The sequence below is a fragment of the Synchiropus splendidus genome, chromosome 8, assembly GCF_027744825.2.
Source record: "Synchiropus splendidus isolate RoL2022-P1 chromosome 8, RoL_Sspl_1.0, whole genome shotgun sequence".
Lineage (NCBI taxonomy): Eukaryota > Metazoa > Chordata > Actinopteri > Syngnathiformes > Callionymidae > Synchiropus > Synchiropus splendidus.
In genome coordinates this window covers 12,524,668-12,546,634 of record NC_071341.1, presented here as the reverse complement: position 1 = coordinate 12,546,634, position 21,967 = coordinate 12,524,668, and the positions used below count along the sequence as shown (strand labels likewise).

The 21,967-nt window shown below is 53.9% G+C and overlaps 4 protein-coding genes across 6 annotated transcripts; 2 read left to right on the top strand and 2 right to left on the bottom strand.

Annotated features, from left to right (window-relative positions):
* The first annotated feature begins 310 nt into the window (after window positions 1-310).
* On the top strand, window positions 311-5,796 carry LOC128763603 (kinesin-like protein KIF2A). 2 transcript variants are annotated; one of them, XM_053872587.1, is made up of 21 exons: window positions 311-446; window positions 1,357-1,451; window positions 1,540-1,656; window positions 1,725-1,779; window positions 1,946-2,056; window positions 2,519-2,619; window positions 2,729-2,824; window positions 2,903-2,957; window positions 3,020-3,182; window positions 3,241-3,331; window positions 3,388-3,451; window positions 3,522-3,613; window positions 3,810-3,952; window positions 4,018-4,222; window positions 4,298-4,408; window positions 4,470-4,537; window positions 4,605-4,694; window positions 4,762-4,906; window positions 4,982-5,083; window positions 5,149-5,284; window positions 5,345-5,796. In XM_053872587.1, the coding sequence occupies exons 1-21, from the start codon at window positions 389-391 to the stop codon at window positions 5,428-5,430; spliced, it is 2,184 nt and encodes a 727-aa protein (XP_053728562.1). In that variant the 5' UTR covers window positions 311-388; the 3' UTR covers window positions 5,431-5,796. The 2 variants fall into 2 exon arrangements, with proteins under 2 accessions (XP_053728562.1, XP_053728561.1); XM_053872586.1 differs by having other exon boundaries at window positions 1,940-2,056; window positions 5,345-5,795.
* LOC128763598 (membrane-associated phosphatidylinositol transfer protein 2-like) lies at window positions 5,778-14,586 on the bottom strand. Its single transcript, XM_053872572.1, has 28 exons — window positions 14,360-14,586; window positions 13,682-13,909; window positions 13,438-13,598; window positions 13,212-13,365; window positions 12,465-12,679; window positions 12,015-12,136; window positions 11,722-11,955; window positions 11,335-11,655; window positions 11,164-11,262; window positions 10,991-11,095; window positions 10,835-10,890; window positions 10,533-10,771; window positions 10,280-10,469; window positions 10,106-10,219; window positions 9,848-10,044; window positions 9,619-9,788; window positions 9,390-9,560; window positions 9,208-9,324; window positions 8,972-9,142; window positions 8,638-8,910; window positions 8,296-8,444; window positions 8,118-8,234; window positions 7,913-8,029; window positions 7,705-7,853; window positions 7,482-7,631; window positions 7,238-7,421; window positions 7,050-7,178; window positions 5,778-6,962 (listed from the first exon to the last, which is right to left on the bottom strand). Exons 4-28 carry the CDS (start codon window positions 13,287-13,289, stop codon window positions 6,621-6,623), a joined length of 4,209 nt encoding a protein of 1,402 aa, XP_053728547.1. The 5' UTR covers window positions 13,290-13,365; window positions 13,438-13,598; window positions 13,682-13,909; window positions 14,360-14,586; the 3' UTR covers window positions 5,778-6,620.
* Window positions 14,587-15,806: 1,220 nt separating this feature from the next.
* On the top strand, window positions 15,807-20,504 carry ddx55 (DEAD (Asp-Glu-Ala-Asp) box polypeptide 55). Its single transcript, XM_053872588.1, has 14 exons — window positions 15,807-15,992; window positions 16,063-16,113; window positions 16,306-16,392; window positions 16,618-16,709; window positions 16,775-16,837; window positions 16,905-17,054; window positions 17,226-17,415; window positions 17,624-17,706; window positions 17,929-18,060; window positions 18,222-18,314; window positions 18,620-18,734; window positions 18,797-18,965; window positions 19,040-19,332; window positions 19,393-20,504. Exons 1-14 carry the CDS (start codon window positions 15,885-15,887, stop codon window positions 19,540-19,542), a joined length of 1,776 nt encoding a protein of 591 aa, XP_053728563.1. The 5' UTR covers window positions 15,807-15,884; the 3' UTR covers window positions 19,543-20,504.
* Window positions 19,495-21,921, bottom strand: eif2b1 (eukaryotic translation initiation factor 2B, subunit 1 alpha). 2 transcript variants are annotated; one of them, XM_053872595.1, is made up of 9 exons: window positions 21,374-21,871; window positions 21,039-21,140; window positions 20,830-20,966; window positions 20,659-20,775; window positions 20,472-20,584; window positions 20,325-20,393; window positions 20,190-20,265; window positions 19,987-20,112; window positions 19,502-19,702 (listed from the first exon to the last, which is right to left on the bottom strand). In XM_053872595.1, exons 1-9 carry the CDS (start codon window positions 21,384-21,386, stop codon window positions 19,547-19,549), a joined length of 909 nt encoding a protein of 302 aa, XP_053728570.1. In that variant the 5' UTR covers window positions 21,387-21,871; the 3' UTR covers window positions 19,502-19,546. The 2 variants fall into 2 exon arrangements, with proteins under 2 accessions (XP_053728569.1, XP_053728570.1); XM_053872594.1 differs by having other exon boundaries at window positions 19,495-19,702; window positions 20,659-20,966; window positions 21,374-21,921.
* Window positions 21,922-21,967: the final 46 nt, after the last annotated feature.

Genomic DNA, 21,967 nt, shown 5'->3' with positions numbered 1-21,967 from the left:
GAATGCTGCAGGACAGTTTTGTTGCTGATCCAACAATAGAAAATAACAAAATCAGTGTTATGGTTGCCACCTCTTCACACGGAAAATAAATTCACCAAACCAAAATACATATCAATAATCAGTATGTGCACAAAACAATACAGAGAGTCACAGATACACGAATGTGAAGCAATGTATATTTAAAATGAACAATGAAAATAGAGAATGTTGAACAGAATATTTTGTGTAATTATAAAACAATATGATTCTTGTTATAATGGTGACGTCACAGTCGGCTACACCCGAGCATGCGCACTGACTCCGACCTCGGTTGCTGCGGCAGCATCAAAGTTGCCGCCTCACGCGCACGCGCGCGCTCACGCCCAGCCAAGGCTGCTCACGCACGGAGATGGCGAGGTTCGGTAAGGTTCTGGTCGGGATCTACGTGGAGATCAAACGCAGCGACGGTACGTGTGCTCTCTGTCTCATACACCCATATCCGCGCGCGCCGGTCCTGATGTTCGGCAGTTCCGGTGATGGAGCTCCGGTCCGCAGCAGCAGCTAGCAGGCGGCTACATCCCCATCCTCATCCTTCTCATCCTCAGCGGCGGTACAACCCTGGGGCCGCTCGGAACGGCTCCGACGCGGAGCACGGCACCGCCGAACCGAGTCAATGCAGCAGTTGGAGCAGGCACCTGCACTGCGCCGGTCTGGTCTCCACAGACCTCCGGACCGGACGGTCGTCGTCACCGGGCCTGTCGCGGCTCCTCACGGCGGCCTCGGTCCAGAGAGTCTTCCGCTGCCGGTGCTGTCACGCGCCGGTACCAGCTGTCAATCACAGCACGTGCATGCTTGCGCATGAGCGGTGACCACACCCACGTCATCTGGATCTGGGTCCTCTGACTCGAGTCCACTCCAGAGTAGGTCCAGGGTCTGGCCCCAAGCGGCCGGAGACCCACATCACCTGGCCACATGGAAGAGGAGTGGCTCTGCTCTGAGTCTCCAGGAGCGTTTTCACTCCTGACCAGTGACACCCATCAAGACGATGTCATCTCACTTCAGTGCTCTGCAGAAGAACTTTCTTCTCAGGTGGATGGCTCACATAGACGAGTCATGTAAATGGTTCCCGTAGACGAGTCATGTGCCCAGTGAGTGTAAGCGACTGATGACAGTGCTGAGGTTCGTCGTTCACGCTGACTGGAGAAAACAGTGGTTCCAGAAAGTGACGGCAGAACTCATGCCGAGGTGAAGGATGGTGTCCAAGTCACTTGTAATCTTTAGTTACTTTGCTGCTTTTCCACATGCTGGTCCAGACTTGGTGGTGAGTGGGGGTGAGCAGGTGCTTTCCTGGCGGTCAACTGTGTTGCCTGTGTCCAGGTCGGATCCACCAGGCCATGGTGACCTCGCTGCACGAAGACAACGACAGCGTGACGGTGGAGTGGATCGAGAACGGAGACACCAAAGGAAAAGAGGTGAGAAGATGTGGACAGGCCAGTGGAGATCCAGTTGAGAGATGTGGACGATGGAGCTTGGTCAACACTGGCACTTTGTGTGTCTTAGATCGACTTGGAGAGCATCTTCGCCCTGAACCCTGACGTGGCTCCTGATGAAGAGCTCCAGAGTCCTGAAGCTGCTCTGCCTCCCAGCAACCTGCCCAAGACCAGCAGAGTGCCCAAGGTGGTCCCTACTGTGAGAGGGAGCATGTGTGTGTGTGTTTCTCATGCCTCGGCCTCTTGCTCTTCCAGACCAAACGGGTCACATCAATACCCAAGCCGGACCACCCTCCGAGAGAGAACCGAGGTGAGTGTGGAAGAGAACTGTGATGAAGATGGTGATGATGAGGAGTGTGGTGGTAGGAGCCATGTTCTCATCAGTGCCATCTCACATGTGGAGCACTGCCGTGCTCCTCCTCTGCAGCAGGGGGCAATAGAACATGGCAAAACAGTGTCTTTCTTGGCAGCTGCAGCCGTCGGAACCACCAGAGCTCGACCCAGTCAGGCGAGTCAATCAGAACCTCCTCCACCTGCCATCTGCAGCCAAACAGGCCAGAGCCAGACTCTGATCCAGCAGCAGAATGGTACTGTGTACTCTCTGTGTGTTCAGTGAGCTGCTGTTGTGTATCTGCAGCTCTTGTGTGTCTGTAGCTGCTGTGTGTCTGTAGCTGTTGTGTGCCTGTAGCTGTTGTGTGCCTGCAGCTGTTGTGTGTCTGCACCTGCTGTTGTGAGTCTGCACCTGCTGTTGTGTGCCTGTAGCTGTTGTGTGCCTGCAGCTGTTGTGTGTCTGCACCTGCTGTTGTGAGTCTGCACCTGCTGTTGTGTGTCTGTAGCTGTTGTGTGTCTGCAGCTGTTGTGTATCTGCTGCTGTTGTGTGTCTGCAGTTGTTGTGTGTCTGCAGCTGCTGTTGTGTGTCTGCAGCTGTTGTGTATCTGCAGCTGTTGTGTGTCTGCAGCTGTTGTGTGTCTGCAGCTGTTGTTGTGTGTCTGCAGCTGTTGAGTGTCTGCAGCTGATGTGGGTTTACAGCTGTTGTTGTGTGTCTGCAGCTCGAAGGAAATCCAACTGTGTGAAGGAGGTGGAGAAACTTCAGGAGAAGCGAGAGAAGAGACGACTGCAGCAACAAGAGCTGAGAGAGAAACGAGCACAGGTCAGGACTAGCACTCTCTCTCTCACTCACTCACTCAATCTCTATGTCTCTGTCTCTGTCATGCACCACATGCACATGCTCTGCATCAGACTTGTTTTTTGTGTGACAGGAAGTCGACGTGAACTTACCAAACTATGAGATCATGTGTATGATCCGGGACTTCAGGTCCAGTCTGGACTACAGACCGCTGACCAGCAACGATCTGGTGAGTGAGTGTGTGTGTGTGTGTGTGTGTTGGTGTGTGTCCGTGTGTGTGGCTCAGCTCCATGTGTCTGTGTTTCAGATCGAGGAACACAGGATCTGTGTGTGTGTCCGTGCTCGTCCTCTCAACAAGAAAGGTGAGTGGTTCTGATGATGTCACGGGTCCTGTGGGTGGCTGACGGGTCTGAGCCTCCTCCAGAACTGTCAGTGAAGGACCTGGACGTGATCACCATCCCCAGCAAGGACGTGGTGATGGTGCACGAGCCCAAACAGAAGGTGGACCTGACCCGGTACCTGGAGAACCAAACCTTCCGCTTTGACTACGCCTTTGACGAGAACTCCACCAATGAGATGGTCTATAGGTACTGAGTCCAGACACTGCTGAGGGGGTTCTGTGCATCTGACAGAATGATGCCACAGGTTCACAGCCCAGCCGCTGGTGGAGACCATCTTTGAGCGTGGGATGGCCACCTGCTTCGCTTACGGACAAACAGGAAGTGGAAAGACTCACGTGAGTGTCAGGTCCGAGTCCTGACTCTGCCTCAGCTGACTGTGATCTCCTTCCAGACCATGGGAGGGGACTTCTCAGGAAAGAACCAGGACTGCTCCAAAGGGATCTACGCTCTGTCGGGTAATCTGGAATCCAAACCTCAAAGGCCTCCTGGTCATCATCATCTTCCTCTTGTCTTTTGTCCCATCAGCCAGAGATGTCTTCCTCATGCTGAAGAAGCCGTGCTACAAGAAGTTGGACCTGCAGGTCTATGCCACCTTCTTTGAGATCTACAGCGGAAAGGCAAGTCCACCTGTGATCTGAGGAGGTCAAATGCTCACCTTCAGTCTGAGTCTGGGCAAGTTGGTGGCGCAGGATCGAGTCACACACTTGATCTCCTCCAGAGAGTTGTCGCGTCCATGACTGAATTATCAGTGTGACTCAGGTCTCGTGATGCAACATGATTTGAGGCCTGAGTAGCTGATGGCTGTGGCTGCAGGTGTTCGACCTACTGAACCGCAAGGCGAAGCTGCGAGTCCTGGAGGATGGGAAGCAGCAGGTCCAGGTGGTCGGGCTGCAGGAGCGTGAGGTCAAGGTCACCGAGGACGTGCTCAAGCTCATTGAGATGGGCAACAGCTGCAGGTACGCTAGCAGGAAGCAATGTGGTCGAAGGGCCTTGATGCCATGTGTGCCGTGTCCCCTGCCAGGACCTCTGGTCAGACGTCAGCCAACGCGCACTCGTCTCGCAGTCACGCCGTGTTCCAGATCATCCTACGGCGCAGAGGGAAGATGCACGGCAAGTTCTCGCTCATCGACCTGGCAGGAAACGAACGAGGAGCCGACACGTCGAGTGCCGACCGTCAGACTCGACTGGAAGGAGCTGAGATCAACAAGAGCCTGCTGGCCCTCAAGGTGGATCCTCGCACGTACACACACACTTCCAAAGACACACAGGTATGCACACTCATGTGTGTGTGTGTGCTGCAGGAGTGCATCCGGGCTCTGGGCCGGAACAAGCCTCACACTCCGTTCAGAGCCAGCAAACTGACCCAGGTCCTGAGGGACTCCTTCATCGGGGAGAACTCGCGCACTTGCATGGTGAGACTCACGCGCGCGGACTCACATGCACACACCTGTTCATCCTTGTCTCTGCCCCCAGATCGCCACCATTTCTCCAGGTATGGCGTCGTGCGAGAACACGCTCAACACACTGCGATACGCCAACAGGTGACCGCGAGCGCTGTATGTCTGTCGTGACCCTCACCTCACTGTCGCCCCTCCCTCTGTGTTTCAGAGTCAAAGAGTTTGGCATCAGTCCCTCAGACATCCCTTTCTCCCAGAGCGGCGGTGGACGCTCCGAACTGTCCCCCACTTATGAGGACGGGTAACAGCCAACGAGTGCTCTGCTCAGAGGCTCGGCCTGCATCACAGCTGCGTGTGTGTGTGTGCAGGGTCAAGGACCTGGCTATGGACCCTCTGATTGCAGCAGAGGCCCGGCAGGTGAGTCATGTGACCCAGCTGGAGGTTCTGGAGGCTCAGTGGGGCGTGGGCAGCTCGCCACAGAGAGACGACCTGAAGCTGCTGTGTGAGCAGAATGTGAGTGTGACCTTTGACCCCGGTTGATCTTGACTCGCTGAGATGCTGTGGACTGGATGCATGGTGTGTGTGCAGGAGGAGGAGGTGTCGCCGCAGCTCTTCAGCTTCCATGAAGCCGTGTCTCAGCTGGTGGAGATGGAGGAGCAGGTTCTGGAGGACCACAGAGCCGTCTTCCAGGTGCCCTGCTCGCTCCCTCCAGGACCCGTGGTTCCGCGTCCGTTCTGACACACCGTCTTTTGCAGGAGTCGATCCGATGTCTGGAGGAGGAGAAGGTTCTGCTGGAGATGACAGAGGAGGTGGACTATGACGTGGAGTCCTACGCCACCCAGCTGGAGCAGATCCTGGACCAGAAGATCGACATCCTGACCGAGCTCAGAGGTGTGTGTGTGTGCGTGCGTGCGTGCATGCGCATCTCTGACACTGCTGGTCTTGTTCCAGACAAAGTCAAGTCGTTCCGTTCGGCACTACAGGAGGAAGAACAAGCAAGCAAACAAATCACCCCGAAGAGACCCCGAGCACTTTAGACACCACTGCCTGAGTGTCTGGGTGTGTGTGTGAGTGAGTGAGTGAGTGAGTGTGTGTGTGTGAGTCACAGCTGAAGCTTCAGAAGTGAAAGCATCAGATTCTGGATGTGTTCCTCTGCCAGCAGGATCAGAACTCACTCAGCTGCCAATGGTTCTGACATGCTGCATGTTGTGCAGCTGCTGTGTGTGTGTGTGTCATCTACAGATTCTCTGTTTAAACTGCACAAATATGTCTGTTTCTTTTTTTAATGAAGACTGACCAAGTGAATTCTGTCCTCCACCTGCACTATCCTGACTGACCTGCAGGTAGCGCTGCAGTGTAACCTGTCCAGAGGTGATTCAATAAAACATTACTTCTGTTTCTGGAGCTTCACTTGGGTGTGGTCACATGTTCCTCCTCAGCCGGTCCAGTAGGTGGCTCTGGACTCACACACACAGGCGAAGACCTTGAATTAGCTTTAATGTGACGCACCAGGCTGGTTCTGATCATTCATGCAGTTTCTTGTCAGCACACACACACCTGGCTCTCCGGGACTGCAGTGTCACATGATCACATTCCTGTCGCTATTTACATTCAGAATGTACACATTTGGGTCCGAACCACATGGGTTCTACAGATGGGTGGTTGGGGACAAGTGAGTTGGAGGTGTGAGGCACCATCATCAGCCAGGTGTTGCAAGCGCGAGGCTCTAAAGGGATCATTGCTACAGACTGAAGGAGTAACAGGACTGGACCGGACCAGACCTTCTGAGAAGCGTACGGCTGGACCTGACCAACAGTAAACAAGAGCTTTGTGAGTGACATCTTCAGCACCCGGTGTGACCCAGGGCCTCTCCCTACTGATGTGATGTACAACACAACCACGTCAGAACCTGGACATCGATCGGACAAATGGGCCTCAACATCAGAGGAAAAGAGTGCTCCTTTGTTATGTTTTTGTGATGGAGTTTGTGTGACACATGACGGTCTTTAAAACAAGCAGGGTTCCAATCTCAGGGTCGCTGTCAGAACCAAGGTGAACTGGCCCAGAGAACGGCCGACTCTGGTTCTGTTGCTCCTGAGCTCATGAGGGTCTGTGGAGATATTAAGGCTTTGGTCCGGCTGCGAATGGACACGCCAGCCCAAGACGAGCCCACAAAAGTCATGCTACGTTGGACTCAGGTCAGAGCCAGCCTCTGCCATCACAGCTGTCACTTTGGGCCTCCGCTGCCCTCCTTGGTGCTGCCAGTCCGGCCCCAGCATCCCGCTGCGATGCTCATGCTCCTCTGCGTTCCAGTTGGGCCGCGCTCCCGCTCCACTTCACACTGGCTGAGGGTGCGCTCGGCTCGGCCCGGCTGCCCAGGGGACGAGGGCTGCTGGGAGGACATGGACCGGAAGATGTGGCTACGTTTACGGAGGAAGTCTCCTCCCGTGGCTCCGAGGCCAAAGCTGCTCTTCCGCAGGACCATGCGGTTGCCGGTGGACTTGGTGGGTCCGGACCTCTGGTGGTACTCCAGCTGAGATAGATGCGAGGCATAACCATCTGAGATGAACTGCAAGAGAGGAGGAGCGTGTCAATTGATCCAGTGGACCAAACTTTCACCAGTCCACTGAGGACCTGTCAGCCGACCCAGACTCACCTGGCACTGGTGCTGCATCTTCTTGCTGGGTCGACCCACGATGTAGATGTGGCTCGGCGGCAGACCCACAGAGGAGTACACAGAGATGTCTTTGGTGGAGCCGTACGCAGCGAAGATTTTCATGTGAGCCTGACCACAGAAGAGGAACGTTCAGAACCGCAACTGGCCACACTACAACTGATGCGCACCTCCAAGATGAGACTCTTGAGGAAGTTGGCTTTGTGGCGTAGCGGGTCATGGACCAGACCGTCACAAAACGAGACGACACCGTGAGGGAAGTTGTGCTGTGAGAGCCAGGCCACCACACGCTGCTTCTGCATGTCGGGTCGGCCCGTCACGTACACGATCAAGTAGCCCAGGTCCTGCCAGAACCTGCACAGCACAACCTTGGGTCAGAGCAACCAAAGGGGCCACGAGCCGTCGCTCACTCACCGGACCACGTCCACTGCTCCGGCCCGGACTTTGGGATCGCTGCCCATGATTGACACGCTGGCCGCAAATGAGCCATCGATGCTGAACACCACAAACTCAGTTCCTCGGGGGACCACGGTCAGATAGCTGTCGGCAGACGTGTGGTCTCCTCTGGAAAGTCATGTGACCGACATGCTTCTCTTCAGCTCTTGGTCCTCGACAGAGACTCGAGTGGAAGCCGTACCTGACCACCATCTTGACCGGATACACACCAACGGAGAGGCGGCGGCTCTCTGGAAGGAGGACAGACACTCTGCCGCTGCTGTTGGTCAGCTCGGTGCTGAAGTGGACCCAGTCTCCAGAGGGCGGCCGGGTCATGATGTGGACGTCCACCTGCCGGACACACCACATCAGACTCCCACGCTGCTGAGGATCATCGCTGTGGATGCTACCTTCTCGCCCGTCAGCGTCACCATGTCCAGCGGGCCGTACATGAAGCGCCCCGTGACAGTCTGAGCGCCGTCCTCCAAGAACACGCCGTCGTTCCCGCGATGATTCGCCGCCACGTTCTGTCACCGGGAAGCAAACCGTGACTTTAGTTTGGCAGACAAGAGAGACTTGTGGAGGGATGGGAGGAAAGAGTCAGCAAGAAGGTACCCGGATCTTGACATGCGTGCGTTTGCGGAGCCACTTCTCTCGAGGTTTGGACGGTGTGAATTCCGCCACTTCCTTCCCGTCCAGCTCCAGCACACCGGTGGTCTCGTGCCGCATCACCTGCCGCAGAAACAGAGACGTCATCGGCGTCAACAGCAGCTGGAAGATGCTGGAGACGCACTTGTCGCAGCAGGAAGGAGACCACATCAGAAGACTCCCAGTAGGAGGCATGGAAAAGGTGCGGGAGGGCGACAGTGGGGAACGCTGTGAGAGCATCCGGACAGTAGAGGGCGTAATCCAGCCTCTTACTGCCCCACCAGCGAGAAGCGACTGAGGGGACAAGCAGGGTGAGAGTGAGAAGCTGCAGGACGACATCTGAAGACACATAAGTTGAATTTGATGTTCTACTTGAGGGCACCGCGCCATCACACAGAACACGACAGCTGCTGGGGGAACCTCACAGGGAGCTAACGTCTACTTTTCAGGCCGGGGGCGGCTTCCATCCTCCCGTCTGCCTGGGTACCTTGCTCCAAGTTCCTCAGCAAACCGGGCGACGGAGGCGGAGAACTGAAGTCGGTGATATTGGAGGAAATGTCGGTGAGGTCGGGGGTCACCCCTGTTAAGTCCGAGGTCAGGTCGGAGCTGGGGTCAGAGCTCAGAGATTCGGACCCAGCTCGCCTCGGGAAAACCTGCCGGAGCTTCTTACTGAGCCGTGGTGATGTGCTACTAGAGGCAAAGCGCCTGTATGTGAGCGGCAGGTGGGAGAGCAGGCTCGGCCGGGGGCGCGGTCTCAGTGCTGAGGTAAACAATGTCAGGTGATTAAACCACACCATGGTTGAGGTCAAAGGCTGGCTTACTGGTGGCGATGTTGGAGGTCAGCTTCGCATCAGCTGACCCGGACACCTGGCTTGCCGTGCTGGCCTCGCTCACCCGGCGGCTGCAGTGCAGGTGAGGGAGTCCTGGTGTGGCGGGGGAAGGGCAGCGGGAGGGGAAGGGTGATCCGTCAACGCAGATGTGTGGAGAATCAGCTGTGGACACACGACAGTTGGACGCTGACCTAGAGGGGAGGGGCTTGAACAGCACACTCACTGACCATCACTCTGCATCGAGGAAGTCGGGCAGTTCAAGACCGGTATGGTCCGACTTGCATCTGGCGCCAACTGCGGCGAAACTTCCGTCAGCAGCTGAGAGTTGGTCTGCACTGTCTCCACTGGACAGAGGAGAGGAGGGTCAGAGGAGGGCGAGGAGAGCGACGAACAAAGCACTCCCACTCACCAAGCAGGGGGGAGTGTCCATCTCCAAGGGGGAAGCTTTGGTATCGGGGCACGCTGAAGGGAGGCAGCAGGTGGAAACGGCGGTCTAGCAGTGGCTCCAGGCGGGAAGCTGAGGGGTCGGCCGGATGGAAGAGGTTGTAGAGCTGCCGACATGCCGGACGCAGTGCAGACACTGAAGGAGAACAAACACATTAGCTGAGGCAGTTGCCGGCATAAACGCTGGCTCTCACCATCCAGCCAGGGCACCACCGTCTTCCTCAGGGCCAGGACCAGCCCCAGAGGACTCCCGAAGAGGAAGAAGTCTGTCACCTCAAAGTCCAACTTTCCCAGCGAGCCTCCGTCCAGCATAGTGCTGTTGCTGGAGCGCCGCGACTCTCCATGTAGCACGCTGGAGTGGAGACTGGCGGACACAAAGCACCTGGTCAGCACCAGGCCGGCACACGCCACGGCCCGCCTCACCTGGAAAGGAAGGCCTGGTGCTGCTTGATGGTGTCCAGCTCGTAGGTTGATGAGTCGCTGCGTTTGCGTGGAAGTTGCTTCTTCTGGTCGTCGGACGACTGAGGTATGTCGATGTTGCTGCGGCTGAGGTGACGACTTCCCTCCAGAGTGGGAGACACACCAGCAGGCAGCAGGCCCGGAGACAGCAGGTCCGAGTCCTGCAGAGCATGACCACCTGACACATCTGTGCATGTGGAGCTGCGTGTGCACATGTCTCACCTGTGCACTGATGCTGCTCCCTCGTCTGCTGCTGTTTGGAGTCTCACACGCGGAGCTGCTGCAGAGGACATCGAAGCCCAGAATCCCCCCGACACAGTCGCCCACCAGACACACCTGCAGGACACGCATGTGACACACACGCTAGTAGCACGACAACCGTGCTCCTGGACTCACCTGGCCGGAGAAGGCCTCTCCCTCCAATGACTTGATGAAGTCGTGAAACACCTGGTTGGCACGCAGGATGACGGTGGCCACGGCATCCTGGTACTGCGGCGCCGATGTGGCAAGCAGTGGCAGAGCTGCGAGTGGGATGTGATCCTGACTGCTGAACAGGCGTGTCCGGTCGTACCCGTGTGGGCTGAGGCTGTGAAGCAGAGCGACCTGTCAGAGGCGTGGAGAAGGAGCAGAGCATACATGCAGCGCTCACTTGGAGACCAGCGAGAAGGCGTCCGTGCAGACAGCCGGACATGGGACCGTCCGAATGGCCACACGGCCGTCAGCAGCAGGGTAATGTACCCTCATCACCGTCTGGAATGCTGCTGTCAGGGTGTTGACATCGCCTTGCTTGCTGTTCGGTTCACCTGAGCCGTAGTCAAGGATGTTCCCTCCGTGCAGGACCAGAACCAGCAGATGGATCTTGGAGGTCTGTGGACTTGTCTGGGCCCCCTGTGGGAGAAGACACGTATAAGTATTTCAGCTGATATGTGGCAGAGTTGGAATCTGTTTCACCTTCATCTCCTTGATCTCTGCCGTAGAGTCTCCGCCCACTTCCTGGTATGATAGCTCTGTCGCAGGACACATGGAGTAGAAAAAAGAGTCAGTGAGAACCTCTGATTCTGGAGCAGACTCGGGAGACTCTGGGAAACACTTGAATGCTTGTCTAACCGTCTGGCTCGTCCAGGTCCATTGCCTGGATCTTGTCCATCAGGTCGTTGGAGCTCCACTTGCTGATTTCTTTGACCAATAGTTCCTGGTTTTCGGTGAAATCTTCTGCACAACAAGCAGGTCAGAAAGAGGTCAGAAAGTGTGAAACAGGGCAGGACACCAGATCACGTTACCATGAGCGTCAAAGAACTCATCGTCCGTGCTCTCGTCTGATTCCCGCGCGATGCTCTGCATCCTCCACTCTGAGATGTTCTGGTGGGCGGGACTTCCTGCTGAACCAGGGACCAGGTCATGGGATCAAGATGCACCTATCAGGAGAATCAGCAGCAGTAAGACGAACTCACCTCCTCTCCTAGAGGAGCGGTTGGAGGAGCGGGACGAGGTGGACCACTGCTTGGTCAGCTCCCCTCGGCTCTCTGGGGATCCTTGGCCATTCCCACCTACCCCACACTCGATCACATCTGCGGGCTGGGCTTCCTGTCCCCGATCAGATCCGTGAACGTCAGCCTCAGGCTCCTCGCTGAGACTGTACTGGGCCATTTTCTGGGCCAACGCAAGCTGTGTTTCCAGCTCCAGACGCCGGATGTCCTCAATTGTCAGACCGTACCACTCATCCTGCCAGCACCAGGCCTGACGGTGAGCCCTGACCATGACCTTACGGAGACCTGCGGGGCCACACGGGTTAGTGGTTCTGCTTCTAAAGACCATAGTCACACCTAGTCCAGACTCACCCACGTCATGGATGAAGCGCTCGATTTTGGACTGCATGCCCCAGTACCGGAACTCAACTTTGCAGAGCTTGTAGGCACACATGACCGCACTCTGACCCGGTGTCTGGTTGATCTTCTGGACCCAGTCCTCTGACAGCGGACCACGTCCAGTTTTGAGCGACTGGTACAGTTTAGGGTCTTCTTCCACCAGGTATTCGTGAGGCGCGATGTAGTCCTTCACGATGTCTATCGGGTCTAACAGCAGAAGTGGGTCAGAACCAACTGCTTCTGGGACTCATCTGTGTGTATCTCACCTATGGTCCTCTGCCTCCTCTCAGCGGGCGAGAGATGGAACACATCCTCCTGCTGGCCACTGTCGGACTTGTAGAACGTCTCGATGTCGATGGAGAATTTCTCCACAAATGGACACGTGTACCTGAGAGACATGTGACTCCACTGTCATCTAACACCACAATCATGTGTCACATGACTTTTTCTGGTGACTCGAGGTCATTCAATTGTAATTGGGGTCATGAAATCTTTAGGTTTGGGTTTGGACCTGATCTGATCCAGTCTGTGGAGTGCTGTTCTGACCTGGTTCTGACCCGGCTTGAAAGTCAAAGTTAGTGAGGTGGAACAAAAAGCCCTGTAATGTTGCCATGTGAGCTCAAGGCTTGTGGAAAAGTGCAGGGGCAAAAGCACTGGAACCCACAGGTCAGGTCCTGCTTTGGCAGCTTTCAGCTGTGTTCACCGTGACAACTCACCGGGTCCGGGTGTACGGGTATGCATTCCACGACTCCTCCTCCACACGCAGCGCCGCCTGAGGCAGGATGGCACAGAACCAGGACGGGATGTGCTTCCCAATATGGTAGACCTTGTGCGTGTACTGCCCCGAACCCCCGGGCCCATCCTGGTAAGGTTTGTTCTCCAGGATCTCCACACCGCTGCCCTCACCGCAGCTTTCCTCCCGACTCTTCTTCTGCAGGAGGACACAGATGAGTCAAGAACCAGATCTTGGGCTCCAGGAGGGATACAGGCCGCACACACCTAACCGACCTGGTCCCCCGATCATGAATCCTGTTGTCATGGTAACCCCCCCGCGCCCATTAGGAATTCACAGGTTGCCATGGCAACAGCCGCTTCATTGTGATGCATGACAGGAGGAGGGCAGGGGGGTCGCTCACATGACACAAACATCACAACACACGGACGCTTTTCTTCCAGAGCCCCCCAAACAGCAGCAAAGCAGATCAGATGGACCAGATTATCAGCAGCTCAAGGACCAACCTGAGGTCCAGATTAGGTCCTACATTCAGTTGTTTACATCCCACTGACTCACATTACCAGGGTCCAAACGGCTGTGACGCGGGCTGAATAACCAGATGAAGGTTCTGACCTTCAGGTGGCTTATCTCCAGTGTAGTCAACAAATGAATGGAATGGGCTACCAGGACTGGGTCAGGTCCAGACTGATAAGAAGACAAGCGCTTGACCCCGGCAGGTCCTGCTCACCTGGATCATGTAGAGCTGAGCGATCCGGTATTCGTCCACGCTCATGGGCATGGGGATGCGGTACTCTTTGATCAGCATGGTTCTGCGTGTGAGTGCTGTACTCCCTGGGTCAGGTGCTGGTGCCAGACATCATGAGGAGGGTCATTGCTCACAGCTGAGGGGGGGAAACACCGGGTCAAACCGAGCCTCTCCCACACACAACTGAAACGTGCCTAAAATGACTCACGTGGTCTCCGTCCAACTGCGCTCATTCGTCCTAGATGTCTGGTGCGCAACCATCTGGACCGGACCCTGATCCGAGTGACAACAGTCAAGATCCTTCTTCTGGAGAGACAGCGGTCACATGACCACACCAGCTTAATCTGAGCAGATTAGGAGAGTCACCACCTGGGGGCGAAGCCAGGACCTTTATTTATAACCAGATGAATGACAACGTCACTTCCTGCTGCTGATCATGTGATGCTGTTTACTGGAGAATGTGTCAGTGTCCATTCAGGTCGACCCATGGCAGCACTGTGGAGTAGCAGTTTGTGAAAGACGGCTGCAGGTTTCCTCTAGTTTGAGCTGACCCACGTCCTGCCTGTGTGGAGTTTGTGGGAGTTTTCCTGGCCCCTGTCCTGGAGTTATGGGTGCGGGACCCGCCTTATGTCAGACATCATTCACCCGAACTGACAGTCTGACCGGACAACAGCAGCCATCTGGTGATAAAGAGAGGTCTACTGATGACAAGAGTTGATGACTGCTCCACCCAGCACTCACACACCCCACACTCTCAGCAGGACTCACTAACTTCATCAGATCTAATTACAACACGTCTCCAAGAGATCCTGTTGCTCTGCCCCTCAATGAGACATAAGACAGGCAACCTGTCAGCATCAGGGAGTGATGCTCGGGGGGAGTCAACACTGTGACACATCACCGTCACCATGACGACACTGGTGACCACTGGTCACACAGTACAAACGGTGCAACGATGGTCCACACGGCCGGCCGCTGGTGACGTCATTAGGCGGACAGATATGAGGTTATATAGATCAGTCGGGCCGAACCGAGCCTGCACTGACACCAGGTCTTCAGTCTGAAGTAAAAATATTGGAAATGAACCGAAACCGGTGCCGAACACGCAGAACCGAGCCTGCTGGACTCACCTGCCAGACTGGACCCGCTGGATGTGGTTCTTCTGCACGAGTCTCAGTCGGCTCGCGGCTTCATCGGTGTGGTCCGTCCAGAAGCCGCCGATGCTCCAGAGAGACAGCGCTTCCTGCAGGCGTCCACGGGGCCGTTCAGTGCTCCATCATTCTACAACGGTGACATCGAAAACGTTGAAGCGGATGTGACGCTGTCTCTTCTGTCGTCTGCCCGGGTTGGACGGTGACGTCACTCTCCATCACCTGTGTAAAGAGTATTAACCCTTCCGTCCCTCCACACAGCCAGGGTTGGTCGGATCAGACCTCGGTCAACAGGACACCCCTGCTGTGCTGACTGGACCGCTCATCACCCAGCTGTGGAGCTGTGTTGTCCTCTGCTGCGGCTCTCCAGGACAGAGGGAAGTGGCCCATAACGGAACACCATGAACTCTTGTCTTGACTTGTCGACCAGAGCAGGCCCAAGTCAAGTCAAATGAGCGACATATAACTGATACGTAGCAGCCGTTATCGACCCAGCAGCCGTTATATGCCTCGACAGGAGGTCCAGGAGACAGAACCAGAATGTCTTTATTGTGGTTGTAACGATTTCCTATGATGCAGCATAAAACAATACAGTCCATGAAAACAAAGTGCTAGAAGAATTTGAAAAACATCAATAAAAAAATCACAAGCCTCATTAAAAGGGAAAAACACCACCAGCCAAACGTTATTAAAGAGGAACTAATCATTAAAAAAATACAACTTCCTTCTTGTACAAAGGTAATATCCTCAGAGAACACGGGCGTTTTCATGATTGAGAAGTTGACTCAGAATAAACACAGCTGTGAACAGAGCGTCCTCTGCCGACAGAAAAAAGTCAATCGTCAATTAATTTCATGTCTGGAATAAAGAAAACCATCAATGCAGTATTGAAGAGGCGGCGATACGTTGGAGGTCACTTGTTTGAAATAGCTTCAGTCAACATTTCTGAGGACAAAGGTCCATCATTGTGGTGCAGCAGGCGGACTCAGAAGAGGGACCCATATTGGACATCAGTTTTTCGACTTGGAGCCTTGAAACATTTTCTACCTGCAGGAACATTATCACAAGTTTCAAAATAAAAGCATCAGCCAGCCATATGCTCTCACTCTATTTTTTGTTTTTGCTCTACAAGGGAATAAAACTGCCCGTAGGGATTTACGTCCTCATTCTCACCTCTGACAGCATCATATCAAAAACGAAGTCCAAAAGGCTAATTCCCCCGCTTTTTTATTGTGGCATAACGACAAAATCGGTTTGTATGCTTATTCACATTAAAAGCACTCAGCAAATTTATTTAATAAAGTCAAGTATTCAACATTTAAATTCTCAGACGCACTGAGAAGTGAAAATATCACATAACAGCTTGCGTCACCGTGCATCTCGGAAAATCGAAGAAAATTTACGTTAATTCCGACGCATGCGCACCCAAGTAAACGTAACTTCCGGACGTCAGATCCAACCGGAAGGTAAACAGCGGCGTGACTCGTTAGCTTTAGCTGTGAGCATGGACTACAACAGTGACGGCACGTGGGAGAGTTTGCCCATCAAATTGGACCCCCGAATCTTACAGACTCTTGGGGAGCTCCAATTCACGCACATGACGCCCGTGCAGGTATGTTCGATTCCCGATAGTCTGGTTCGATTACCGCGTGGGCACCCAACACTGTTGCGTTCCTCTGCAGTCAGCGTGCATTCCGCTGTTCGTGGGTAACAAGGACGTGGCGGCCGAGGCGGTGAGTGAGTGAGTGAGTGAGTGTGTGTGTGTGTGTGTGTGTGTGTGTGTGTGTGTGTGTGTGTGTGTGTGTGTGTGTGTGTGTGTGTGTGTGTGTGTGTGTGTGTGTGTGAGTGAGTGAGTGAGTGAGTGAGTGAGTGAGTGAGTGAGTGAGTGTGGTCGGGGTTCACTAACCACTCTGGCCTCTGTGCAGGTGACGGGCAGTGGGAAGACTCTGGCCTTCGTGATTCCGATCATTGAGGTTCTGCTGAAGAGAGAGGAGAAGCTGAAGAAGCTGCAGGTCTATTCTCTTCACTACGGAGCCCTGGAAGTGACATGCATGTGTTTATTTTTTGGATGTGACATCCACGACATTATTTTTTTTTTTATCTCGAGATAACTGTTATCTCGTGAATTTTTTTCTCAAGATACAATCACAAACACATGCATGTCACTTCCTGGGCTCCTTGCTTTGCCATTTGGTTCTGGGCAAGTTTTTACACAGTTGTTTCCCACGTGCCTGCAGGTCGGTGCTCTGGTCATCACACCAACGAGAGAACTCGCCCTTCAGATCAGCGAGGTTTTCCATACCTTCATGGTCAAGTTCCCTCAGTTCACGTGAGTCGCTGTCTTCAGAGTGATGTCACTTCCTGTCCTGACATTGCTCTGGCTGTTTATATTAGGCAGATCTTGATGACCGGAGGCAGCAACCCCATCGAGGACGTGGACAAGTTCAAGCAGCAGGGGTGAGTGGCAGTGAGTGGCGGTATGCAGGGTCGCCGTCAGGTTCTGACTGTTCTTAGCTCTGTCCAGAGGAAACGTGGTGATCGCCACACCCGGGCGGCTGGAGGACATGTTCAGGAGGAAGTCCGATGGCCTGGATCTGGCCAGCTCCGTAAAAAGTCTGGACATTTTGGTTCTGGACGAAGCAGACCGTCTACTCGACATGGGCTTTGAAGCCAGGTACCGATCTTGTTGACCTAGTGAACTGTTTAGCGGGCCTTGTGATGTTAGCGTGTCAAAGTGAACCGCGTTATGGCTGCAGCGTAGACCTGCGAGTGACAGCGTGAGGCGCTGGGGTCCACAACAAGAGCACCACGTGTCTGAAATGAAAGTCTGTGTGTGTGTGTCCAGCCTCAACACCATCCTGGGCTTCCTCCCCAAACAACGGCGCACAGGCTTATTTTCTGCGACTCAAACACAGGAGTTGGAAAAACTGGTCCGAGCTGGACTCAGGAATCCTGTGCGCATCACAGTAAAGGAGAAGGGTGTGGCTGCCTGCGCCACCCAGAGGACACCAGCCAGACTCTCCAACTACTACATGGTGAGTGAAGACAGTTAGGCACTTGAATCCTGATCCTCTCTGATCATGGCTACAGCGGCCTGCTGGGGGCACTGCAGACTGCCAAACTTTACCCTCCAAACCTACTAAAAGGTCAAACCGTGGAGTGACATCTTCAGCCGGGGCACATTGTCTCGTTCCTCCACACTAGTGTCCCCCGCAGGTTGACTGACCTACTGTGTTTTTGCAGATCTGCAGGTCGGAGGACAAGTTCAACAACTTGGTGGCGTTTCTACGGCAACACAAGTTGGAGAAGCACCTGGTCTTCTTCAGGTGAGCGAAGTATGTTGTTTTGACTGAAATGAGACCCAAAGGGTAGAACCCACCACCTGTAGCTGTGTCAGGCCCTTGTTTTTATTGGGTCGTGAGTCATGTGACCCCAGCTTTGGTTTGCTGTATCCTTCACTTCCATCATGTTGTTGGAAACATGTAGCACCCCCTGGTGGAAAGGGGTTTTCCATGTACACAAACGAGTGTCAACGTTGTTCGTCACAGCACGTGTGCCTGTGTGGAGTTCTACAGCCGTGCACTGGAGGCTCTGGTGAAGAAAACGTCTGTCCTCAGTCTCCATGGCAAAATGAAGCACAAACGCAACAAGATATTTGCCGACTTCCGGAACCTGAAGAGGTGTGTATATATATATATATATATATATATATATATATATATATATATATATATATATATATATATATATATATATGTGTATGTATATGTGTGTGTGTCAACAAGAACTCACCATGTGAGAGGGAGTGCGGCACGTGTGTAACTCTCCACTCTGCTCTCAGTGGGGTCCTGGTCTGCACAGATGTAATGGCCCGAGGAATTGACATCCCTGACGTGAACTGGGTTCTACAGTACGACCCACCCAGTAGTGCCAGGTACACACACACACACACACACTTTTGTACCTCTGTCCTTGTGGGGACCTCTCGTTGCTATAGCCCTTTCCCCAGCCTCTCCCCCTAAACCCACCCACCTAAAACACATGGCTAACCTTAACCAGGACTCTGAGCCAAACTGAAATCCAGTTTAAAAAAAACTACTTTTACTGAGTTTTTAAACCTTGTGAGGACAGGCCAAAATGTCCTCACAGGGAGGTGGCTTGTCCAGACTTGGTACTCTCAAGTATGGCACTCACACACGAGGAGAGGCGACATTGGTTAAACTATAATTTGTGATCCAGTGCCTTCGTCCATCGGTGTGGTCGCACTGCCAGGATCGGCCAGCAGGGGAGCGCTCTGGTCTTCCTGCTGCCCATGGAGGAGTCCTATGTCAACTTCCTGTCCCTCAACCAGCGAGTGAGTGTGTCTGTCTTCAGCTGAGTTTTTAGTTGCATGTTGACTGGGTTTGTGCTCTCCAGTGCCCCCTGCAGAGGAAGGCGGGTATCAGTGACGTGGTGGATGTGCTGCCGAAGGTCAAGGCCATGGCTCTGGACGACCGTGCCATGTTCGAGCGCGGCATGCGTGCCTTCGTGTCGTACGTGCAGGCGTATGGCAAACACGAGTGCAGCCTCATCTTCAGGCTCAAGGGTTGGAATGAGGATAATAGGAGGGGGTTTCATGGTCTGGCTCAGGCTCTGATCAGTCTCCTGGTGTGACTGCAGATCTGGACCTGGCAGCAGTGGCTCGTGGCTTTGCTCTTCTGAGACTCCCCAAAATGCCTGAACTCCGTGGGAAGTCGTTTCCCGACTTTGAGACGACGATGGTGGACACTGACACCATCCAGTTCAAAGACAAGAACCGCGAGAAGCAGCGACAAAAGATGCTGGCAGCGAGGAAGGAGCAGGAGGCTGCCGGTGAGAAGAGGCGGAGCTTCGCCAAGAACAAGTCCTGGTCCAAACAGAAGACCAAGAAGGAGCGGCGCCGTAAGAGGGCCGACAAACGAAGGCGGGAAGAGGTGAATGCCCCCCACCGTTTTGTGGTTCTATTACAGGCCCTCTAACGCCATGTTTTCCAGGGTTCTGATGAGGACGACCTTGACGAGCTACTGAAGGATACGCGGCTCTTGAAGAAGTTGAAGAAGGGGCGCATCAGTGAGGAGGACTTTGAGAAGCAGGTCGCAGCTCAGGCCAAACCAGACGGAGACTCTGGGTCAGAACTTTATTAGCGGGTCAGAGGTAGAGCTTGATGAGCTCGTCGCTCACAGCAGAGGGTGTGAGGACACCAAGGTCAGTGAAGAGCAGTGTGATGAGTGACGGCGGCGTGTAGTCGATGATGGGGTGTTCCTCAGCCAGGTTGTGCCCGCTCTGCAGGGTGTCAGCTTTATACTGCAGAGAAGAAGCACACCAGGTTAAGTGTGGACGCTGGTTCTGAGGCAGCAAACCTCGAACAAGCAGTGGGTCGGTCACATGACTTGTTATGGGTTATGGCTCTGAACGGTGAGAAGTGGACCTATTCATGAGGAACATTATCTGAAGCTTAATCTTGACTAGACTCCAGTCGGTGACCACATCTGGTCAGAGCAGGTCATGTGACCACAGCCTTTCATTTCCCATTGCAGATGTAAATAATAAACATATGGGTGCAGAAACTTCGATTCGGGTGGCATCACCTTGAACTTGTCGGGGACGTCCTGCTGGTTCAGTGGGTACAGACGCACAAACTTGAAACTCTCTGCGACGACGTAGAAAGGCTTATTGTGCGCTTTCGAGCAAACGGCTGTCTGGTACGTCCCAATCTGTGGAATTGAACCCACAACCCATGATTCTTCCCATAACGACACAGCGCTGTCAGGGACATAGGTCATGTGCAGACCTTGTTGATGATGCCTCCACTCTCCACGACTCCCTCTGCTCCCACGATGACCAGGTCCACCTTCTCTAGGACGTACCTGCTCAGGACACCACACTGTCACTGTCCAGCACAGAACCAGAACCAGAGTCAGCTCACCCCACAGCTGCATCCAAGACCAGCGTGGTGGGAACATGGAGCTTCTTGAGGGCAGCAGCCATCTCTCTCCTGCACACACAGACACATGGACCTCGTCTGTCAGCAGAACTCTCCGAGCCTAACTGGAAGTGTTCGATCAGTACTCACCCGGCACCATCTGGCTGTGACTCTGTGACGTAGACAGAGAAGCGCTTCTTCTCTGCCACCGCCTTCTCCAGAACCCGCAGAACCACACGCGAGTATGAGTGTGTTAGGATTTTCTAGTGAACAAACCAGCAATGTCAGCGGACATGTGATGCAGAACAGCCCTCCCTTCCTCCGTGCGTGTGCTCACCGCTCCGTCCTTAATGAACGTGTGACACAGTTTGGCCACTTTACTTCTTGACATGGAAATCTTCTCCAGAAACAGCTCTCCTCGTTCTTCCATCACTTTCTTACAGCGAGATAAGTCCTGCACACAAATGCGTGTCAGCTGTGGCGTCGTGAGTGAGTGAGTCAGACAGACCTGGTGCTCCAGTGACGTCAGGCTGATGAACCTTAAGAAAAGTTCTCCACCAGATGAGACGGCGACAGACGAGTCCACCCTGGTCAGTTGGTCTGTGGCCCAGGTCAGGCTCTCTCTCAGACCCAAGATGGTCTCACCTGAGTCAACACCAGAACCAAGACATGAGACAGCTTAGTTGTTAGGGGGTGTCAGGATCAGAACCGACTCACCCTTGTCTCTCTTTAGAAACTCCAGCAGAGTTCTAATGGCTGCCACCGCAGATGCTGTGTCTGGGTCGCCCCGAGTTTGGGCCCGGAAGTACTCCACCAGCTCTGACACACACACACATACATATAGAAAGATGAAACATTATGACTCCGTTCATCGAGGCGACCATCTTGACAGGCGGTCAGGATCACTCAGATTTCACCTGAAGCCTCCGCGCAGCACACATGTCCAAAAGACACCTCAGATATGTTTCGCAGATTTGATGTTTCGCAGAGGTGAAATCGCTCAGTTAAGATTATACAACACTGAAGTATTGATGCACAAATCAACTCCTTACCTTCTTCGTCCATCTTGTTTTAGTTGGCTCCCCAGACGAACGTGCATTAACGACAGATCTATCCTCCAGAGAAACCACGACCTAAATCGTCAGCCAAGCTTTGATTTCCAGTACGATTTGCTCGATTAGCGTGTTAGCTTAGCAAATGCTGCGTGTTGACGTCTGCGCATAAATGTGACGTATGTGGTCGCTCCGGAAACTCGTCAGTGACAGTTCTCTTCACTATTTAAAAATGAAGTTCATCCTCACCATTTCGATGGTGTGATTTCATTGAGTAGCCATTCCACAGGCACATTTACGGTGTAAAAAACGCGACCTTCATCTATTCTTCCCTGGTGATGGAAACAGAACCGGAGACCTGTCAGGCTGCATTATTAAGAAAATGATTTGGTCACGTGCTTGATGTGAAATACTTGGGTTTTCAACCTCGCAACAATCAGTTTGTTTTGAGTGTGGATCGGTCGAAAGCTCGACGGCCCGTTAGGTTGCAGGCTCGGCCCAAGACGAACCGGGTCCAGTCCAAGGTGGCCCTGCTGGCCGAAAAACTGGTCCATTCTTTGTTCTCGGCGTGTCTGGTTCCGTCGGCAGCCGCCC